Here is a 22,747-nt window from a genome sequence, read left to right as displayed (position 1 = left end):
GTGTACCAAGGAGGATCAGCTCTATCGTTTGTTAATTTATTTGGTATAAATCTCTCAATTGCTGCCGATACTGTTTCCTTAAATTTAAGCCTCATCTGGTCTACACTTATATTATTAATTTGGAATGAGTGGAGACTGTCTCTCAGGAAGGCGTCAAGTAAATTTTTATCGGCTTTTTTGAATAGGCATATTTTTCACTTATTTTTCGAGGCTTTGGGGATTACAATATTCAATCTTGCTACGACAGCCCTGTGTTCACTAATCCCTGAATCGGTTTTGATGCTGGTTATTAACTCAAGATTATTTGTTGCTAAGAGGTCAAGTGTGTTTTCACAACCATTTACTATTCGCGTGGGCTCATGAACTAACTGCTCGAGATAATTTTCAGAGAATGCATTTAGCACAATTTCGGATGATATTTTATGCGTACATCCGAAATTAAACATGTATTTTCGCCAACATATGAAGGGTAAATTAAAGTCGCCACCAACTACTATGGTATGATTCGCGTATGTGTTTGAAATCAAACTCAAGTTTTCTTTGAACCTTTCAGCAACTGTATCATCTGAATTGGGAAGTCGGTAAAAGGATCCAATTACTATTTTATTCTGGTTGCCAACAATGACCTCTGTCCATACTAACTCACAGGAAGTATCTACTTCAATTTCGCGACAAGTTAAACTACTTCTGACAGCAACAAACACGCCTCCGCCAACCGTGTTTAGCTTATCCTTTCGGAACACCGTTAGACCACGAGTTGTGGAGAGAGGGGGGAAAGGGAACAGAATGTGGCACTGGCAAACCTAACCCAGATACAGGCAGAGGAAATTGCATGTGGCACACACAGATATGGTGGGGTGGGTTATGAAGGTGGAAATAGAATAGGAAAGCATATCAGGGAGGAGGAAGATACCAACCTCCAGCCATGGCACCATGTCTTCGTCTAGCCCTCTTCCCCTCCAGTTTACTCTAGCTTGTTCCATCTGCGATGGGTAAGGACAGACATGAAACGTGTTCGGCAAAGAGCCACCACTCGGGTATGTAGGTTACTGATCCACAATGTGTAAAAAAAAAAGTCACAACCTTTCAGTCCCTCAAAGCTATGAAGTTCTTATCTAAGGACACTAGGACACTGTATAACGTGCTTCAATTAGGACACCCTGGTTAGTCCACCGCAAAAATCTCACCACCATGAATGAAGTGTTCCTTTTGTCTGAGATATGTAGTACTAATAAAAGTACATAGCAATCTCACCTTTCTCTTTTTATGTCTTTCTGTTTCTGATCCAGACAAACGTTTTCTTTTACCTCCTACATCTGTTTCTTCCTGCCCACTCAGTACTTCCCGATTTTTATTAGCTTCAGTGGTACGTGTCTCCCGGCGGAGTGGAACTTCTCCAACTACTTGAACAAGCATCTGTGTTGTCAAAAAATCCTGAAAAATGAAAAAGTTGCAGTCATAGTAAAGCCATATTTAACATAAAGTAAACACACAAAATATGTAAATGAAAGCACAGACACAAAAGAGAAAATTGTGTACAGAATGTCAGAGAGGGGGTGTGCAACGTTTGCATCAATCTTGGAGGAGGAAGCCACAAAACATGAATTTAAATGAACACAAATCTTGACTGTTAATGTACAGAGTTCATACCAATCATGAACTGGTGCCTCAGAAGTTCAGAAATCCAACACAGAAATTTTCTGCTCATCCATTTTATTTCTTGTGTAGCTACTCCAAGGCATATCTGTAATATTTCATGCAGGTTGTAACTTATAAAATTAATGTGAAATAGGTTTTGGTAACTGATGATATAATATTTAAAGCAATGACAACAGAGTCTCTTTCACAACACTGGCACAACTGATTTTTGCATTAGTGAGTCACTGAAATGAAATCTATGATTACATTGTGAAGTGCTTTCCACAAGAAGATCAGTACAACTGGATCAAAGACTCTTTCAGTGAAAAACTTCCATCTACACTTACCACTGAAGGAAAAAAAGAGCAATTTATTGATATTCTTCAGACTCCACACCGAGAACAAAGTTCGTTTCCACATCAAGAAAGATTTTTGGATCTTGGTGAAGCAGGAACATCCTCAAGTATGTAACAAGACCCCACAACTTTTGATACTTTTTGCAACATCATAGTTATGTAAGGTAGAGTTTTCAGCACTGTAAGTCATCAACACAAAATACAGATGGCGAATAAATGTGGAGAAAGAGATGAGAGTTGCAATTTTCAACCTTGTGTCTCGATTTTAAGATCTGTAGAAGCAAGCCTGTCCTATTGATTTTGTTATCAGACTAAGATGTAATAACATTAAATGCGTTCGGAGTACAAGTGCTTGTGAATACACAGTGCACCAAACACTTTTAATGATGGGCCTCTGCAGTCATTTGCCACTGTTAACACCATGACGTCGGCAACTATTACCGAAATGGGCACGTGACCATTGGCACTGGATGTTTGCGCAGTGGCAGTGTGTTTCATGGGCTGAGGAATCCTGATACTTCTTCATCACATCGATGGCAGGGTGCAAATCTGTCATCTTCCGGGGGCACAGCTCCCTGACGTCTGTACTGCGGGATGGAGACCAGCTGATGGTGGCACCATTATGCTTTGGAGAACATTCAGGTGAGCATCCACCAGTGCAGTGGAGCTTGTGCAAAGCATCATAACAGCCAAGGAGTATCATACACAGGTTGCAGACAATGTACACCCCTTCATGACGATCATTCTTCCCGATGGCAGTGGCATTTTTCAAGAAGATAATGCACCACGTCACAAGGCCAAGACGGTGACGGAGAGATTCAGGGAACTCAGTGGCAAGTTCCAATTGATGTGCTGGTCCCCAAACTTGCCAGATCTAAACTTTATTGAACACATCTGGGATGCGACTGAATGTGACATCACAGCTCATTGCGACCCCCCCCCCTCCCTCTCTGGAATTTGCGGTAATTAGGTGAATTGTGTGTGCAGATGTGGTGCCAACAGCCTCCAGTGACCCTCCAAGACCTCATTGCTTATATGTCACAACGCGTCACCACTGTTATCTGTGCCAAAGGTGTACATACCGACAATTAGGTAGGGGGTCATAATGTTCTGCTGATCAGTGTATTTACCCCTCACTTCAACTTGTTCGTCATATGCGAAAGGACCCGAAAACTCGAAAAGTTTGGAAACCACTGCTACGTCCTGTGACAACAGAAGGTGAAGTGTTTAACCCCAAAGCTACACTAGTTCTAGCTGATTTGTCTGTAATATACCAACAGCCCCATTTAATTTCTGGTAAATAATGCCTCCAACATCATGACCAAGTTGGTTAATACAGTTGTCTGTTGCTCTCACAGTACCAATTGCCATTCTACTCACTCTTAAACCTTTATTTGTACTCTTTTTTACATGGCACATGGGGGGGAGAAAGTACGGAGCTTCCTGAATAAAATATCCTTTACGAAATAGACAAACTTGTTATTCAACTGTAACTGATTAATATCCTAGTTCCTCACTAGGCAAGTACACTGATCAGCTAGAACTTTATGACTATCCACCTAGTAGCTAGTATGTCCACCTTTGGCACAGATAACACTGACGATGTGGTCTTGGTAGGTTGCTGGAGGGAGTTGGCACCACATCCTCACGCGTGCGTGACACACACACACACACACACACACACACACACACACACACCACCTAATTCCCATAAATTCCAGGGAGAGGGACAATGAGCTCTGACGCCACGTTCAATCACATCTCAGAACTCACCACTGTGTTCCCTGAACCATTCCATCACAGTCCTGGTCTTGTGACATGGTGCATTATCTTGTTGAAAAATGCCACTGCCATCGGGAAACATGATCGTCATGAAGGGGGGCACATGGTACGCAACCTAGGCTGTTATGATGGTTCGTACGAGCTCCACTGGACCCACAGATGCTCACCTGAATGTTCCCCAGAGCATAATGATGTCGTTGTCATTTGGTCTCCGTCCCACAATACAGGTGTCAAGGAGCTGTGTCCCTGGAAGATGACTGATTCGCACCCTGCCCTTGGCATTGCTGCCTGGTGACTTCGTCGACCACTGCCAATATTTCGACAGGAGCACACCCTGCCTTTCTCAAGGCACAAATGCAAGGAGGAAGCAATGTGCAAGGGAATTTAATACCTCAGTTTTATTGAAGTGTCGAAATCATAGTGTGGTTCCAATGTTTGCTAAGGTTGTGCATCATATTAATTCTCCTGTCACCCATTGCATCAAGCAACGTGCTGGTTTAGCTCTTGTTCGTGAAAGGATCCACTATACTCGCTGTCAATTAGATTTTGTTTCTACGGAATTATTTCAGCTTCATTTAATGATGGCGTCTAATGTTTCTGAATTTTCTTGGCATTGGGTGGACAGTGCCTCTCAGTCGCAGTCTGACTGGGAATTTCAATCTGTAACTGCTCGTCATTCGACGAAGTTTGAACGTTTCCTTGGCTCAGTGTCTAGTTCTAATTTTAATTCTCAACATTCTGTGATCATTCTCACAGAGAAAACGTTTTACGACGGAGCTTTGTCTGTGCTGGGGAAAGGTTTGAATTTCGCACCGACACCTAAGAGTTTGCCAGTCGTTGATTTTATTAGTTCTATTGAACAGGCTGTTTATAAACTACCTTCCGAGATTGCAGAAGAGGTTAGGAGGGAAGCTTGTCGTGTGTTGACTGGGGCCCGTTCACCCAAGTGTAACATTACAGCAGCTGAGGCAGCTGCTTTACGTTCACTCGGAATGGATTCTGATATTGTTATTTTACCTGCGGACAAGGGAAATGCCACGGTTTTGTTGAACAAACTACCTTCCAAGGCTGCAGAAGAGGTTAGGAGGGAAGCTTGTCGTGTGTTGACTGAGGCCTGTTCACCCAAGTGTAACATTACAGCAGCTGAGGCGGCTGCTTTACGTTCACTCAGAATGGATTCTGATATTGTTATTTTACCTGCAGACAAGGGAAATGCCACAGTTTTATTGAACAAACACGATTACATTCAAAGGATGCAGTGTCTACTTTCTGATTCGGTGTATCGTAAAATCGGTGCTGACCCTACTAAGAGTATTGAGAGGAAGACTAATAACCTCCTGAGGAGACTATCAAGAGTCTTAATTCTTACTGTGCTGTACCACCTAGCTTATATGGCCTCCCTAGGCTCCATCAGGAGGCTGTCCCGTTGATGCCTATTGTTTCTAATATTGGTGCTCAGACATATTGTGTAGCTAAACATCTTGCTAGTTTGTTGAGCCCACTATTAGGTAGGTGTGAAAACCACATTAAGAACTCTGCAGATTTCTTATGTCGATTGCAGGGACTGCATTGAATGACTCTGATATTTTAGTCAGTTTTGATGTGGTTTCTCGTTTCACTCGTGTTCCTCTCTCTGATTCATTGCAGCTAATTGAGGTTCAGTTTGGTGTCAAGTTAACAAATTTGTTTCGACATGTGCTGACTTACTTTTTATTGAATGATCAGTACTACGAACAGACTAATGGAGTTGCAATGGGAAGCCCGTTGTCACCTGTTGTGGCCCATTTGTTTATGGAGGACTTTGAGGAATGTGCATTGGAGTCAGCGACCTTGAAACCTACGTGTTTTTTCAGATATGTAGACAATACTTTTGTTGTTTGGCCCCATGGTAGTGAGAATTTAAACCGGTTTTTGGAACATCTGAATTCAATCCATCCGAATATTCAGTTCACTATGGAGGTGGAAAAGAATGGATGCCTTCCCCTCCTTGATGTGTTGGTCAGAAGGAAGACTGATGGTATGTTGGGACATTCTGTTTATAGGAAGCCTACTCACACTGACTTTTATCTGCGAGCTGATAGTTGTCACCATCCAGCTCAGCATGAAGGAGTACTTCGTACCTTGGATCACGGGGCCCACGTTATCTCAGACCCAGAAAGTTTGGCAGCTGTGCTAACACATCTCGAAGTCACCTTTCGTCAGAATGGTTATAGTGAGAGGCAGATCAAACGTGAGTTGAGCTATCAGCCTTCTGTGCAACGGATGAGTGATGATAGCAACGAAGTGGCACCTAAGTCTATGGAAATGTGATGTGAAATGTGTTTTTTGGCCACCTTCTAAGATTAAGGTCCTGTTGGCGTCCGTAAAAGATCATCTTGGCTTGTGTAAGGCTGGTGTCTATCGTATTCCTTGCAGTTATGGCATGTCATATATTGGTCAGACAATCACAATTGTGGAAGACCGGTGTATTGAACATAAGCGTCACACACGCTTACAACAGCTGAGCAAATCCACTATTGCAGAACATTGCCTTGACACCGATCATCCAATGGAATACAACAACACAGAGATTCTGGCTTACACGTCCAGCTATTGGGATAGTGTTATTAAGGAAGCTGTTGAAATCACACTATCAAGCAACCTTATAAACAGAGGTGGTGGATTTTGTTTAAATCCTGCTTGGAATCTGGCTCTGTCTCTCATCAAAAAACAGAGGGACAGAATTAGTGCTACCTCACCTGTTGATTAATAGTCACTATCGATATTTCTGATGTTGCTTATCTTTGGTTGTGTGTTGACTCTACGGTTACTTGTTCTGTGTGTGGTATCTTCCTTGTTTCTCCTCTGTGAACCGAGGTATTAAATTTCCTTGCACATTGCTTCCTCCTTGCATTTGTGCCTTGAGAATGGCAGGATGTGCTCCTGTCGAAATATCGGCGGTGGTCGATGATGTCACCCGGCAACAAACCCGTAGGTTATTTGAACTGTAAAACTACTCTGCAAGAACAAAGAGCAACATGACAAGAAAGGAAAGGAACTATATAAATTTCCATCACCTCTCCATGAAGTTCTTGTATATCATATTCACTAGGATTATTCCCAAATGCGTAGGAAAAAAAAAAAAACTGGACTTTAATCAATCAGAGGAACAAGTTGGCTTTAGAAGTAAGTATAGCACTTGCAAGTTGTGAACAAAAATGCAGAACAGAGCAATGAATCAGAATGTTTGCACTGTCTCATATTCAAATGTTTTCTGTGAGTTTTTGACTTGAGCTTCAATGCCTTTACCAATAGACATTTACAAACAAGCAGTTTTCAACCTATGTTAGGAGAAGGGGGAACATACATGTCAGTGTAATGGCTTTCACTAGAATTCATCAGGATAGTGAGAAATACAAAATTTAAAGACAAGTCAGACAAGAAGATAGGAGATTACATATTGCCAAAATGATTCCCAGCAGAATATCAACAATGTATGAATAGATAGATTGCTACTTGGCATAAAGATGATAGGTTAACCCTTTCGTGGGTACATTTTTTGTAGCAACTCAGTGAAGATAATTTTTTTGCTCTCCTATTAGATTTGTGATCAACTGACTATATTTTTTGATAATTTTATTTTTGTGATTTAGGAGCAAAAACTATGGTGGTACATATATCACCACAGCAACATTGTGAGGTATTAAAACTAGGGTTGTAAACTATTTTATGCTTCCCTTTTGTGGACTGTTGTGTGTTGCCATTACACATAAAAAGACAATGAATAGTGTTTACTGTTTTGTTACTGATATTAAAGTTTACTTACCACAATGTGAAAACAATAAAGTAGCAGCTGATACAGGTCACAATAATGTATATTGCAGAAGCGAAGCAATGAGTTTCAACAACAGCTGATCCCACAACAAACAGAAACTGATTGTTGTACAAGTTTTCATACACCTGGTGCAGTGTACTACCACAAGATGTCAGGCACAGAGGTGGTAAGACATATTCCCCACACCTTTAGGATACCCCTAAGTTGGTGGTAAATATGCTTCCCGAGGACCACAAATGACAGATTAATTTTGTGGTATGTATACTTCCCAAGCCCCTTCCAGAAACTACTTTGTTGGTAACCATACTTCCCAAGCACCATTACAACACTGCTGCTTGGTGGAATATATACTCCCCACAGTCCTGAAAGCTATATTTTACAACAAACAGAAACTACAGCTGGTGCAGCGGACTGCCACTAGGTGCCAGGAGCATACAGAAGTGGTGAAACATATTCCCTTAAATGTTGTAAAGAAACACACTTAGTGGGAAGTATATTCTCCATGGCCCATGAAAGTGTTAAGCTGCAGACGGGAACAATTAAGACACACTTACACATAAGCTTTCAGCCACAGCCTTCACCGGAAAAATAAAGAGAAATACGCACCATTCATTCACACAAACAAGTGCACCTCATGCATAGACGACTGCTAACTTCAGCAGCTCAGACCAAAATGTCATTCTGGGCTGCGCTCCTGGAGTTGGTGGTCCTGTGTACATGAATTGTGCTTGCTTGTGTAAATGAATAGTGCATGTACCTCTTTATTTTTCTGACAAAGGCTGTAGCCGAGAGCTTATATGTAAGTGTCTCAATTTTGCCTGTCTGCAACTTAATATGTCATCTTTACGGTAAGGAGCAATCGATTTTTTCCCTATATTGTTGATATTCCAACCTGGAGTTTCCATTGTTTTATTCCCAACAGACCTAAATAATGTTTTTCAGATCCTTAAATTGGAAGTATTGGCAAAGAGAAGTCACACAGTATGTCGCTCAAAATCAGTAATAAATTACAAGTTCCTCTACTGCATCTGCACCATTACTCTTTAACTCACATTTAAGTGCTTGACAAGGAGTACGCAGAACCACTTTCAGATTAATTCTCTATGGTTTCACTCTCAAATAGCATATGGGGAAAATGAAAACCTAACTCTTTTCATGCAAGTTCTGATTTCTCTTATTTTATCATGACAGTTGTTTCTTCGTTGATCTGTGGGAGTCAACAAAATTTTTCATGATTCGGAGAAGAAAGCTGGTAGTTGCACTTTCATGAAAACATACTGCCATAGCAAAACTACTTTTGGTTTATTGATTGTCATCCCACACTGTTGCCTTACTGAAACATTTGTTCTCTTGTCCCATACGGTTACTCCTTGGGTCTGTCTTAGTGCAATACTTTCATTTGCACTGCCATTAATTATATTTTTCGTTTCCTCTCTGCTGTCACAAATTTGTTTCTCCATACAGTATTTTGCAGGGATCCTACTACCCTAACTGCCTTTCCCACTTTTTCCCACTTCCATGGTTAAGTCTTTAGAGCTGGTGATAACACTCCCTATAAAATTAAAGCTCATCCCTTGTTCAATTTATGCATCATCAACTTCTAATTTACATCTTACAGGTGTTTTTAATGTTACCATATTCTTTGATTTTTAGGTGAGATTTTCATGTTATGTTGCTTATTAGTTTTATTGAATTGGTGAAGTACGTTCAGTAGATAGTCATCATTATTTGCTACCAGTACAGCATTATCAGCGTAATACACAATAGTCAACAATTTATTTGTATTTTATATCCCGGTTTCTTTCTTACAGCATCAATGATGTGGTCTATTATAATATTGAACAGTTGTGGGCTTAATGAGTCTCCTTGTCCAATTCCTTTTGCTGTTATAATTTCACCTGTCAATCCTTCATTTCTTTTAATTCTTGTTTTCTCACCTGTTGGAATGAATATCTGTGATGTTCACTAAACCCACTGACACACTTGTCACTTAAGGGTTGCACTATGTCCTTTTTCTAATCCCATCGAAAGCTTTTGAAAAGTCAATGAAACACAGCTAGGCTGGATTATCAAACTCTATGGATTTCTCCACTATCTGTCTTAGAGCGAAAATAACATCTATTGTGTTCCTGTTTTGCCTGAATTCTTGCTGTCCTCCTGCTATTTCTATATTATTCTATATTCTGTTTCTAATTAGTGATGTTAAGAGTCTTTTTTGTGGTACCAAGCATGGTAATTTCCAGTAATTATCTAATATAGTGAAAGGCCCATATGGAGAGTATGGATGCCACAAGACTCATTAAAATTTCTAAATGTGGATGATTACAAGGGAAATGACTGCCTGGACAACCATTCAAAAGACAGAAAGACAGGTGCTCTAGTACATCCACAGAATGAGACTGACAAAGAGGGTAGAACGTAGTCAGCAGCAGCAGAAGAAGAAAATTGCCACCACAACTTGTTTATCATACCCATTACATTCTCCAATTTCACAATAAAACAAAATGGACTACCCTTATCTGATTTTTTCACCACCAATCCTACCTGATAAGGATCCCATATTGTGAAACAATACTTCAGAAGAGGATGGACAAGCATAGTGCAGGCAGTCTCTTTAGTAGATTAGTTGCACCTTCTAAGTTTTCTGGCAAAAAAACAGTCACTGGTTGACTTTCACAGCAACATTGTTTATGTAATGACCACAATTTAACTTAAATGAATCAACAACTTCAAATTTGTACGACTTATCTTGTAACAGAAATGTAATGGAATTTTTTCAGTAGTGCTTGTGGAGGACTTCACACTTCTTATTCTTTACGGTTGATTGTTATTCTTCAAAATAAGGAGATAACTTGTCTAATTCATTTTGCAATTTTTTTACAATCTTCTAATGACTGTACTAGACAGTAGACAACAGCTTCCACCACAAACAATCAAAGAGAGCTGCTCAGATTGTCTCCTAAATTGTTCTTATGGTTTAAGACAGCAGTGGGACTATAACACTTTCCTGGGGAACCCCGGTGTGAATTCTGTGTCGTTAGATGATTTCCTGTCAATTACCTGTGACCTTTGTGACACAAAATCACGAATACAGTTGCAGAGCTGAGACAATACTTCACTGATAGGCAATTTGAATAGAAGTCATTTGTGAGGCCATATTTTGTAGTTATCGTTCTTGAATCTTTGGTTTACTGTGTCTCAACTTCAATTCCTGTGAGGAGTAAACAATGCAAACTCAACTTGAATTACTGTTATTGTAAAATAAATAATTCATGTTTTTCTCTGGTTGATTACATGTTATAATAGTCAAACACAAACACTGAAAGGAAAAAATAAACACACTTCTTCACCATATCTGTATATTTATACATGTAAAGCACAATATTGTGAATGTTCTTTAGTATTTATTTATTTTGTTGGCCAGCATTTGACTTACAAGTCTATCATCACACTTTAACTGATTGTTGTCATCATCATCATCATCATCATCAAAGAGTGTACAATATTCATATACAACATTGAAAAAGATGATAGTCTATAGTGATGCACAAACACAGCATAGAAGCCACATCCAAAAGTGCAGTGGTAATGCAATTAACGATCTTATACTTAAACAGTAAATAAATATTAAGGGGCCAAGCCAAAAAAAGCATTAACATTAAACCTCAAAAACCAAAGCTTACTTAACAATTTAAATGGAGTACATAGGCAATAACAATAAAATAAACAAATGCAGGAAAAATGGAGAAACAGGATGGTATTCACTATGAGACTCACTGGAACACTGTCAGGATTAAGTGAAGTTTAAAAGAGGGGGAAATACTGAACTGTGTTTGGTCATTTAATATCATAGCAGGACTGTGCGCCAGATATTTGTTGATTTTCAGGGCTTCATTTGGTAAGCAGAGGGCATGGGCCTATGGCTGGTAGCTGTGGCTTACACTCAGTGTTGTAATGGCGACCGGAATGGTTGCGGGGTTGTAGTGATGGAAACGCGGCGGGACCCGAGGAGCGGCCCGCAAACAACAACACAATGGGAGAGGACGGACACAACCAACGAAGGACCTTATGACACAACAAGAACAGACAACAGAGTCACGAACCTAACAAGACAACCACGTCCACACGTAAAGCAACATGAAAGTCAATACACTGTCTAATGCGAGGTGAAATGTCCTGAGACGCACGTGAGGTTAGACTGGCAGGCTGAGCGACAGGCAGGCGCTTAAGTACTCGATTGGGGATGCCGCTATTGACCGCTGCAACCACGTGTTCCGCTGGGGTGCCCCCACTCTAAGTGCGGGCCAGGAGGCGCGCGCCGCCACAGCTTATGGCGCGATGGTACAGAGACCTGTATGGGTCTTCAACGTCCATGACGTCTGGCGGGGATTCAAATTCTGCGGCACGCGGTACCAGATTCAGCACATGCTCAGCAAATCTGCAGTCACAATTCTGCAACCTCCAGCTGCATTCATGTTCAGCCAATCTATTAGTTCTGTCTTTACCTGTTTGATCAATATAACATTTGTCAAAATTAGGAAATGTAATTTTTTTTGTATAACTCATGGTTGGATAGTAATTGGGTCTCTTCTTCATTATTCAAAATGCACTGGGCTGCACAAACACATTGTTTCACCTACACTTTGTGATACCTGTTCTAAGTATGGAATTGTAAACTCAAATCCTGCAACAATAGGATTTTCTACTATGTGAGGAACATCTCAGCCCAGTATAGTTTCAATGGTAAAGATAAGATCCATTTCCAGCTAACAGTTGGGTACACAAAATTACTTGTCCTAATTGTCACAAGTGTACTGGTCATTCAGACAGACAAAGCAGCTAGGTTGGCTGAACATGAATGCAACTGGTGGTTGCAGAATTATGAAAAAGTTTTCTAGAGACTGCTACTATTCACAAATTTTTGTCAATTTACTTAAATTATTTACTAAAACAACAGGTTTTGAGGCACAAACCTCATCTCCAGGCAACAGTGGCAGTACAAAAATGTTTAACAGAAGTACACATATTTATTAAAGTTGCTCTTCACAGTTTTGGCATGTGCTGTGGCTATTCTGCAGAGAAAGAGAATTCTAACCTAATATGAAGGAATATTTACTTTGTTTGTGAGCCATGGCAGTGTTGTGCTGTCCTTGGACACATTAATTGCCTGGTGGCCTGGTTGGAGATGTGAGTGCCACACTGATTCACCCAGTTTATCACTGTTTGCAAATGAGGAAAAGCCAGGACCCATGCCACGGTTGGCGAGCTGGTACTTATACAAGGCAGTAGCAGGTATGGACCGAGGGGTGAGTGTGTAAGCATGGTTGCCATTGGAGTCTCTTACTTTATTTGGAGCCGTATGCATGATGGCATCCACTGCAGCTGATTTCTTGGTTTTGACCACTGTGGCTGATTTCTTGGTTTTGAAGAGATAGTGCACCAGCAATTTGCCTTCTGGGACATTCTCGCCGTGTGCAGTTTGGACTCTGGCAGCTGGAATAGTGCTTTGAACTATGGCATATGGAATACTAGAGAAGTTATGGTGCGTATTGTATTTATTCCCTGAGTGAACCTCACCTGTGGAGTTTGAAAGATGAGGTTTCTCTGCAACTACTGTAACCTATTTGGAGTCGCGAGTGTAACTTTGCTGATTTGTTTAGTAATTTGTATTTATGTGTGTATAACAGGTGTTGTACGGGCAGTTGATCTGTTAGAACCTCCGAGCTAGTCTCGGGTTACATGAATGTTTACTTGGACAGGCCACTGACTGAAATGGTATATTTGTTTCGAACTGTGGGGGGGTTAAGGTGACTTCAGTCTATTTATTGTGATAAACAGTAGTTATTTCAATTATTGTTTTTCTGTTTCAGATTTGCTTGTGTAAGTGAAGTTTATTGTTTAAATTGATATTTCTCTTGTCTTAAAGACTGCTTCTGTAAGAGAAACTTGCTGTTCATTACTATATATCAGGTGTAAGAGAAGATTGTTAATTTGATCATCATTCTGATTGCTTGTATACTGTGAAATAAATTTGCAATTTCTTAAAAAAAATTTTTGTTGAAGTCATCATTTTTTCTCTTGGTGTTTGAAAATTGTTTCAGATCCATATGGTGATGGATTCATGAGGGTGATTTGGATTACCTTACCTCAGGAGGGAACATCTCCAATATGAGTTTAGAGTTAGAAATATAACTGCTGAAGACACCCAATTGTATAGAGCGCATAGAGGGCACCACTATTCGTCACATGATACCGACGGTAAGCCTATCTTTGGAATGCGTCGTCATTCTCGATTAAGAGTAATCGATTGTCATTCAGCTGGCACAACGTTGAGATCCATGTTTCGTCCAACTTAAAACTTCCTCTTTTCCATGAAAATTATTGTGGTGTATGTGAATCTCTATTGCTTCTCTATACATGCGCGCAAGATAATGCGATGTTCGTGCTAGAATGCTTGTCTCATTAAATTTAATTTCATGTTTCCCACCTCGAAAAACATGCTCAGCTACGGCCGATTTTTCGATGTGTCCTAAGCAACAGTTTCTTTTATTTTGGCTAAGTGGGTGTTTACACTTCTTTTCATTGTTCCAATTTATACTTGTCCACAACTGTATGGAATTTTGTATACCCCAGGTGTTGCTAGGGGGTGTCTGGCATCTTTTGCAGTTCTTAAATATTCCTTAATCTTCTTGGTGGGCCTGAAGAATGTTTCGATCCCATACCTGGCCAGATCTTTCCCGATACAGTCCGTGACTTTATTAATGAATGGTAGGAAAACTTTTCCAGTAGGTGACCATTGTTGCTCTTGACTTCTGCTTCTTTTCTTCTTTGATGGAGGGCTTGATCAATTGCTGGTATATCCATTTTTCATCAAGGCTGGCCGTAAGAGATTTAATTCATCTTGCAAGTAAGCCGGGTTTCAGATTTTGTTGTCTCTGTTCACCAAGGTTTCATGACACCTCTTTTTTTGCCTAGGATAATGGTTTGATTCCTTGTGGAGGTACCGATCCGTGTGAGTGTTCTTTCTACATACCTTGTGTCCCAGTGTCCCATCCACCCGTTTAATTACTGACACATCCAGGAAATTGAGTTGACCGTTACTCTCTTTCTGCATCGTAAACTGTATCTTTGGGTTAATACTGTTCAGCTGCACCAAGAAGACATCCAGCACTTCTTCACCATAAGTCCACACTACAAATGTGTCATCAACATAGTGGTACCATTTAGCTGGCTTTTTTCTGGCAGTCTGCAGCGCTCAGTGTTCCGAGATCTCCATAAATAAATTGCCAACAGCTGGGCTGAGAGGGCTTCCAATCGCCACCCTGTTGATCTGTTCATAAAACTTGTTGTTGTACTGGAAATAAGTTGTTGCCAGGCAGTGTTTAAATAAAGCCACTATGTCAGTCAGAAAAATATCTACTGTATATGAAATAGCTGTGTTTACAGCCACCATGGTAAACAATGACACTACATCGAAGCTCAAAAGAATGTCACTTGGGCCGACATTAATCTCCCTCTGTTTTTCAATAAAGTGCACCGAGCTTTTAATGTAACTGCTCATTCTGCCAATGTATGGTTGCAGCAAGCAGTGAGATATGTGGCCACCTCTTGTGTTGGAAATCCTATAGCACTCACAGTCAGTCTGATCGGGACCTGTGGTTTATGTACCTGCGGGAGTCCATATAGTCTGGGTGGATAAGCTTCCGATTTGCAGAGTTGTTTTTTATCATCCGAAGAAAGAGAAGATCCGACAACATATAAAAAGTTTCAGAAGGATCCTACAACCAAAATTTTGAGAAATACCAATCAACTGGTAAAACAATCTTCTCTTTCTTCGGATGATAAAAAACAACTCTGCAAAACAGAAGCTTATCCACCCAGACTATATGGACTTCAAACATACATAAACCACAGGTCCCGAAGTGACCAACTGTGAGTGCTATAGGATCTCCAACACAAGAGGTGGCCAGATATCTCGCCTGCTTGCTGCAACCATACATTGGCAGAACGGACAGTTACATTAAAAACACGGTGCATTTTATTGAAAAATGGAGGGAGATTAATGTCAGCCCAAGTGACATTCTTGTGAGCTTCGATGTAGTGTCATTGTTTACCATGGTGGCTGTAAACAAAGCTATTTCATATACAGTAGATATTTTTCTGACTGATATAGTGGCTTTATTTAAACACTGCCTGGCAACAACTTATTTCCAGCACAACAATGAGTTTTATGAACAGATCGATGGGGTAGTGATGGGAAACCCTCTCAGCCCAGCTGTTGCCAATTTACTTATGGAGATCTTCGAACAGTGAGTGCTGCAAAAAAAAAAAAAAAAAAAAAAAAAAGAGAGAGAAGCCAGCTAAATGGTACCGCTATGTTGCGGACACATTTGTAATGTGGACTCATGGTGAAGAAGAGTTGGATGTCTTCTTGGTAAATCTGAACAGTATTAACCCGAACATACAGTTTACGATGGAGAAAGAGAGTAACGGCGAACTCAATTTCCTGGATGTGTCAGTAATTACATGGGTTGATGGGGCGCTGGGCCACAAGGTATACAGAAAGAACACTCACACGGGTCGGTACCTCCAAGGAATCAAACCATCATCCTAGGCAAAAAAGGGATGTCATGAAAACCTTGGAGGACAGAGCCAACAAAATCTGAAATCCGGCTTACTTGCAAGATGAATTAAATCACTTACGGCCAGCCTTATGGAAAAATGGATATACCAGCAAGGAAATTGATCAAGCCCTTCATCAAAGAAGAAAACAAACTGGAAGTCAAGAGCAACAACAGTCACCTACTGGAAAAGTTTTCCTACCATTCATTAATAAAGTCACGGACCGTATCGGGAAAGTTCTGGCCAGGTATGGGATCGAAACAATCTTCAGACCCACCAAGAAGATTAAGGAATATTTAAGAACTGTAAAAGATGCCTGATACCCCCTAGCAACACCTGGGGTATACAAAATTCCATGCAGTTGTGGACAAGTATACATCAGAACAACAAAAAGAAGTGTAAACATCCGCTTAGCCAAACATAAAAGAAACTTTCTCTTAGGATCAGGGTGTCTACGTGGACAAGAAAAAAAAAAAAATTCCCGGATTTTTCCTGGATTTCCCGGTTGAAAACACAATTTCTCCCGGATGAAATTGCGTATAAAGCGGGTGAAAATACAATTTCTCCCGGATGAAATTACGTATAAAGCGGGTGAAAATATGTCCGTGTTAAGCAACAGTATACTTTCCCTCGGGCTGTAAAACCTATCAGTCCTTTGAATAGTGAAGGTATTATACCGGCTGAGGATGTCCCGCCACTTAAGTAAACAGGAAAAACAATGCGTTTGGAAAGATGTTTGATGCGAGACAATATAGACAGCTTTTATTTTCGTATTGCGAAAGTATATACACAAATTCCACAAGATACAGCATGGTAGCTTCCGAAGCCTTAAAATAGAGATTGCGTTGAGCGATGCACTTTTGTAAGCCAGTCATAGCTCATGTCACGTGATCTCGCTAGCGAATGACGACAGTTATTCAGGACACGAGGCCGACGAGAAAGACAGGCCACGGCGCGTACGTTACAAACGTGGGCCGAGCTCGCTCAACTCAGCAAAGTGCGTTTCTACACCGGTTAACGTAACTAAATGTGTATGTACGAACAAGAATTGCATCGACTATTGGAATCCACTATTATTAGTCCTACAATGATAGGAAGTCCGTAGGCCTACTAACAGGCTCTAATTTGGCGATTAAAATCATACCAAAATGGTTATCAGTTGTGTAAGGCACCACATCTTCTATAAAAGGAGAACTGTCACAAAGAAGAGACTAAATGCTGTAAACGAGCGGTTACACCATTTCTATCGAGAATTGATTTTAAATTTTGTTGTACGAACAGTAATCAGTAAGACTTCATAATAACGGATTCCAGTACAAGATGAAATTCTCGTTAGTATGCACGCACCCAGTTGCGAGTTAACAGATTTAAATACGCATTTTGCCCGCTGAGTTACGGGAACGAGTGAGCTCAGGACGTTCTTCGTGACGTATGCGCCGCGGCCTGTCTTTCTCGTGGGCCTCGATCAGTGCATAATACATGTTATGTACTCAACCACTAGCAGCATCATTGTTAAGTAGCACGACCATACAAAGACGAAAGGTTAATGGCTTAAAGTAATGTAAGTACACTGTATCTTCACGAAAAGCTGAACTTTCACATATAATATTGGGCATTAACAATGTTTTGCTGCTTTTTCTCGAAGGGCGTGGTTAGGCAGGAACCTAAGAATGCTTCGGAAACTAAACTGCTGTATTTGATGTATTTCATACATATACTTTTGTATTACGCAAACCTGCAGTCCAAATGCCGATGCGAATCAAAGATCTTTCCAAAACGCGTTGTTTTTTGCTGGATTTCGTTTCCTAAAGTGCTCGGAAGTATAAAACCCCTAAACTTTCCATAAGCCATTTTCCAATAACACTATTTATTTTTTATTTCGTGATCATAGCTGCAGCGATTTAGGAGAACCATTACAAAGTGAAGTTTATACTTAGTTGTAGTCGGTGTCATGTTTTCTCAACGAGTGATGCATCAACTTTTACATTGCTTTTATTCGAAACTCTGAATATACTGTACAACATTTAAACATCCACTGACGTAAGGCTGCGAGCACTCACAACATGGTCTAGGGATCTTTGAGACCATTCTGCGTTCTGCTTGACTGGGACTGGAGTGGCAATGAAGGATGGGACAGAATAGGAGTCACCATGGCGTCAGCTGGTCAGTGCAAAGCGATCCAGTGACTGGATGAAGTGGGAAGAGACATCACTGCGAGCTGAGGAGGCGAGGTGAGATGACCATGCCAGCAATCTATCACACGAAAGACGAGCCATCACTTTCAGCAGCTAACATCGTTACATGCCTTTTCAAAATCCCAATACCGTGAAACGCGGTAATAATACAGCCGCTGTTACCATGATTAAATACAAATAAAACAATTGCCGTTTATACATTCAATGCCAAAAACTATAACTTGGTACATGTAAGGAGAAAAAAATGTCGAGACAGTATTACAGGAAAATACTAGCTGGCAAATAAGTGGTAAAGAAAACATTACGTAAGTTGGTCAATAATTAAAGAAGAAAAGTCTCGCACTCCGCAACATCAAAGTTCTCCAGCCATCGGATCACACAAATCTTCAAGGGCAAATGTTCCGATTCAATGATCCAAATATACAGAGCTAGTCTGGAATGGAAATCCTTAAATAGGTTTTAAAGGCATGTACAAGCTGAATTATTATCCAGAGTGTTTCCTTTACTGCGGACTTGATTAGCAGAAAAATATGGAGAGGGGGCTTGCAAGTACGTCAAAGAACAGCAAGAAAACATAACGTGAAGACAACAATAACAGCTGAACAGGGTTTATTACGTTTCTAGGTACGGAGGGATACATAAAAAGCGACATTATCAATGTACTGGATGTCAAGTAAAACCACATTTTAAAATTACGCGGGTAAATCATTCCTCTACAAGTAAATCAACATGTACGCTGCTACAGAATCTAGACTTTAAATTAAAATCGGTATATGTACAACAGAAGGTCTACCAAGTCCTAAAGCACTTCGGAAATTTTACACACAGTAGAGTGCCTCAGCTGTAAAGTAACTGGGAGGCCAAGTCGTTCGTAACCGGCAGACTTCATAACTTAGTAATCGTGGATGGGAGATGAGAGCAAGCAACCAATAGCAGCCGATAGAGGGAGAGAGAGAGAGAGAGAGAGAGAGAGAGAGAGAGAGAGAGAGAGAGAGGAGAAGCCACATGGTAAGGAATAAGCTAGAACGAAAAGGTGGCAAAGCCTTCAGAACTTTGGTCAATGAGCGCGGTGGCCTTAATATTGTTCGTCTTTATAATTGAGGTGCTGTACTGTACATGTAAAATTAGCTAGAAACTTGCAACAGGTTACTGGAGTAAGACTGGTTGATACGTCTTGTCATTCATAGTTTCTTAAAGGGTCAACAAACGCAGCGCTACTAATAATATCGTAATTAACGCCGATTGTTGCTTGGCAGAGACAGTGTTGTCAAATGTGCCTCGTTCGATTTTCAAATCACACAGTCTGTCAGTAGTCAGTGTGCTCGGCTCATCTATTGAATTCAGTTCTGCGCACGTGCGGGGCAAAATTTTATAAACTGACAAGGTAGGTAACACTCATTGTGTCATATTTCATTATGCATAACAATGAGGCGCAGCCTTATTTACATCCATCGTTCTTCTTTCTCCAATAAAGGTTGCCCACCAACAACCACTACGACTACGCCATGTCGATTGGTTTTCAAGATAGCTGGCTTTCAGATCCAGCATTCAAGGACTGGTTGGTGAAAGTACCTACAGACCTTTATAGTGCTAAATGTGGATTATGTCCAGGGACCCTCATTAACATCCGTACTATGGGAAGAACGGCTCTTACAAGTCACATGACAAAATCCAAGAAGCACGTCGTGAAAGCAGTTGCCATGAGAAGCACAGCAAGTTTTTATGTCTACAGCCGACTGGCGGCGACCACTTCAACCCAGCAGACAGATTCTACTTCCACTACCACATCTGCGGATTCCGCTGCGTCAACAACAGTGGCGTTGGCCACTGGAATTGTTGCGCCTCCGCAGAAGGATGTCACTGCAATGTCAAAACCCGTGGATAAACTGAGAGGAATTGATCAGATGGCAATAAAGGACGAAGTAACAAAGGCGGAAATACTGTGGTGTTTGGAGTGCATCGTTTCACACAAGTCACTGCGTAGTTCTGCGAACGACATGTTGCTTTTCCCTGCAATGTTCCCCGACAGTGAAGTGGCCAAGAGCATGCGTTTACAAAAGGACAAAATCAGTTATATCGTGCAATATGGACTAGCTCCCTTCTTTGAGTCTGAAATTAAATCTGACCTCGTAGACGCATCAAGGATTGTTGTTTGTTTTGACGAATCCTTGAACAAGGTGTGCAAAAGAATCCAGATGGACATTTCAGTGCATTATTGGGACATTAAAAAATATCTAGTGTGCACCCGTTACTACTCATCCGCTTTTCTAGGCAGTTCGACGGCAGCTAAGCTACTCGAGTCCTTCAAGAAAAAAATTCCTGGCGAAGCAATGAAAAAACTTTTACAAGTATCGATGGACGGCCCTAACGTCAACTTCTCATTCTTAAGGGAACTTAAAATTTTTTTGAAAGAAATTGGAGTAGACACTGTTTTACTGGAAATTGGAACGTGTGGGCTTCACGTTGTTCACGGCGCCTTCAGGTCCGCAATTCAAGAAACACAGTGGATGATAATTCAGTTTTTACATGCCTTGTACAATCTTTTTAAGGATGTCCCTGCCAGAAGAGCTCTTTATATTTCGACAATGGAATCGGAACTGTTTCCCTTAAAGTTTTGCGCGATCCGATGGCTGGAGAATGTGGAAGTTGCTGAGCGAGCTCTAGTAATGCTTCCATTTCTGCGAATATTTGTTGGAAAACTGGAAGAAAAAAACAAACCAAAATGTGCTACCTACAGAGTAGTGGAGGATCACCTCAAGGACAAGCTGCTTGGTCCGAAAATTGCCTTTTTCAAGACTCTTGCTGGAGACTTGACACCTTTCCTAAAGGATTTCCAAACCGATTGGCTGCTAGCACCGTTCCTCCACTCTGCTTTGACAGAGATAATGGAGACAACGATGGCACGATTTGTCCAGCCGATGAAGATCTCGCCGTCAGTTAATTTGGACAAAGAATCCAATCTTTTGGGTGTGAACCACGTCAAGATTGGGTTCACCGTTAAGAATGAATTCAGAAAGTGCAGGTCTCTCACAGCCCTTGAAATCGCTAAGTTCTGGAGCGAATGAAGAAGAGGAATGATCAAGCTCGTGTCAAAGTTGATGGAGAAATCTCCCTTACACTTTAGGTTGACAAAAGCTGTAAGCTGCTTTGATCCCACAATAGCGTGCAGGGAGGCTGGTCCCAAACGATTTCATTCCTTTCTACAGATTTTGGTGGAGAGCAATTGGATGAACGGTGTATGTGCCGATAAAGCAGAAGCTCAATACGTTTCTGTTGTAAAGAAGAACTGCAAAACAAAATTCGAAACATTCAACAAAAAGGAGCAACGGCTGGATGAGTTCTGGATGAAATGTCTTAAGAACCAGAATGCAACGTGCCACGAGCTGCAGAAGGCAATGGATATCGCGCTCACTTTGTCGCACGGTCAAGCAGCTGCGGAGCGAGGATTCTCAGTGAACAAAGACTGCCTCTTCGAGAATATGAGGGAACAATCTGTAGTGAGCAGAAGACTGGTGTACGACGCCGTAAAGACACACGGCGGAGTCCAAGGAGTGCCTATAACAAAGTCCCTTATACACTCTGTAAGAAACTCACGAGATCGATATGCTGAAGACCTCAAAAATCGAAACGATGAGTCCTCCAGGAAAAAGGATCATCTGACTAAAAGGAAGATTGTTGACGCAGAAATAAGACAGTTTAAAGAGAAGAAGGCAAAACTTGAGGGGACCATTCAAAACGCTCAGATGGAGCAAGAATCTATTACAGAACGAATCAATGGTCTCGCACACAGTTCCAAGTGAGTTATTCTCCAAGATCAATTCCTAAATTACAGTATTTGTTGTTAAACATGGTACTTCCTTCTAAATTATTTATTTTATTTGTTTATTGTCTAATAATAATTAAAATGTTTTTAAAACAAATGAATATGATAGCGTTATTTATTTTAAATTGCTAACTCCCACAGATGTTTAAATATACATTTCAAACAATAACTTTCGTGATTAAAAAATGTTTGAAAAATAAACCTAATTTAAGAAATTAAGTATTAAAATAAAGACTGGAGCTAAAATTTAGCAACATGAAAATCCGAAAAGAAAGGACTGTATAAATGCACAAAATATTTTACGGAAAATATCTCTTATTATTCTAAAACGAAAGACAGTAATTAAAGGTCTTTAACAACGATTAAACCGCAAGCTTTTGTATTTAAATAAAAAATAATAAAATCAGAAAAAATGAGGAATGGAAGAGGTAAAAGACATACTTGTTCTTACTGAAAGCAAATTTTAGAGCAGGGAATATAGTAGCTGTGCTTGACACAGGTTTTCGCTCTAAAACTG

At 40.6% G+C, this 22,747-nt stretch overlaps 1 protein-coding gene across 3 annotated transcripts in view; it reads right to left on the bottom strand.

Annotated features, from left to right (window-relative positions):
- LOC126253031 (bromodomain-containing protein 8) overlaps positions 1–22,747 on the bottom strand; it is a 279,380-nt gene that overhangs the window by 7,622 nt on the left and 249,011 nt on the right. For all 3 annotated transcript variants that reach the window (XM_049954097.1, XM_049954098.1, XM_049954099.1), the window contains exon 17: positions 1,255–1,434. In XM_049954097.1, the coding sequence (XP_049810054.1) occupies positions 1,255–1,434 (180 nt within the window). The remainder of the gene's footprint in view (positions 1–1,254; positions 1,435–22,747) is intronic.

The sequence above is a fragment of the Schistocerca nitens genome, chromosome 4 (genome assembly GCF_023898315.1).
Source record: "Schistocerca nitens isolate TAMUIC-IGC-003100 chromosome 4, iqSchNite1.1, whole genome shotgun sequence".
Lineage (NCBI taxonomy): Eukaryota > Metazoa > Arthropoda > Insecta > Orthoptera > Acrididae > Schistocerca > Schistocerca nitens.
This window is presented reverse-complemented; position numbering and strand designations above follow the sequence as displayed.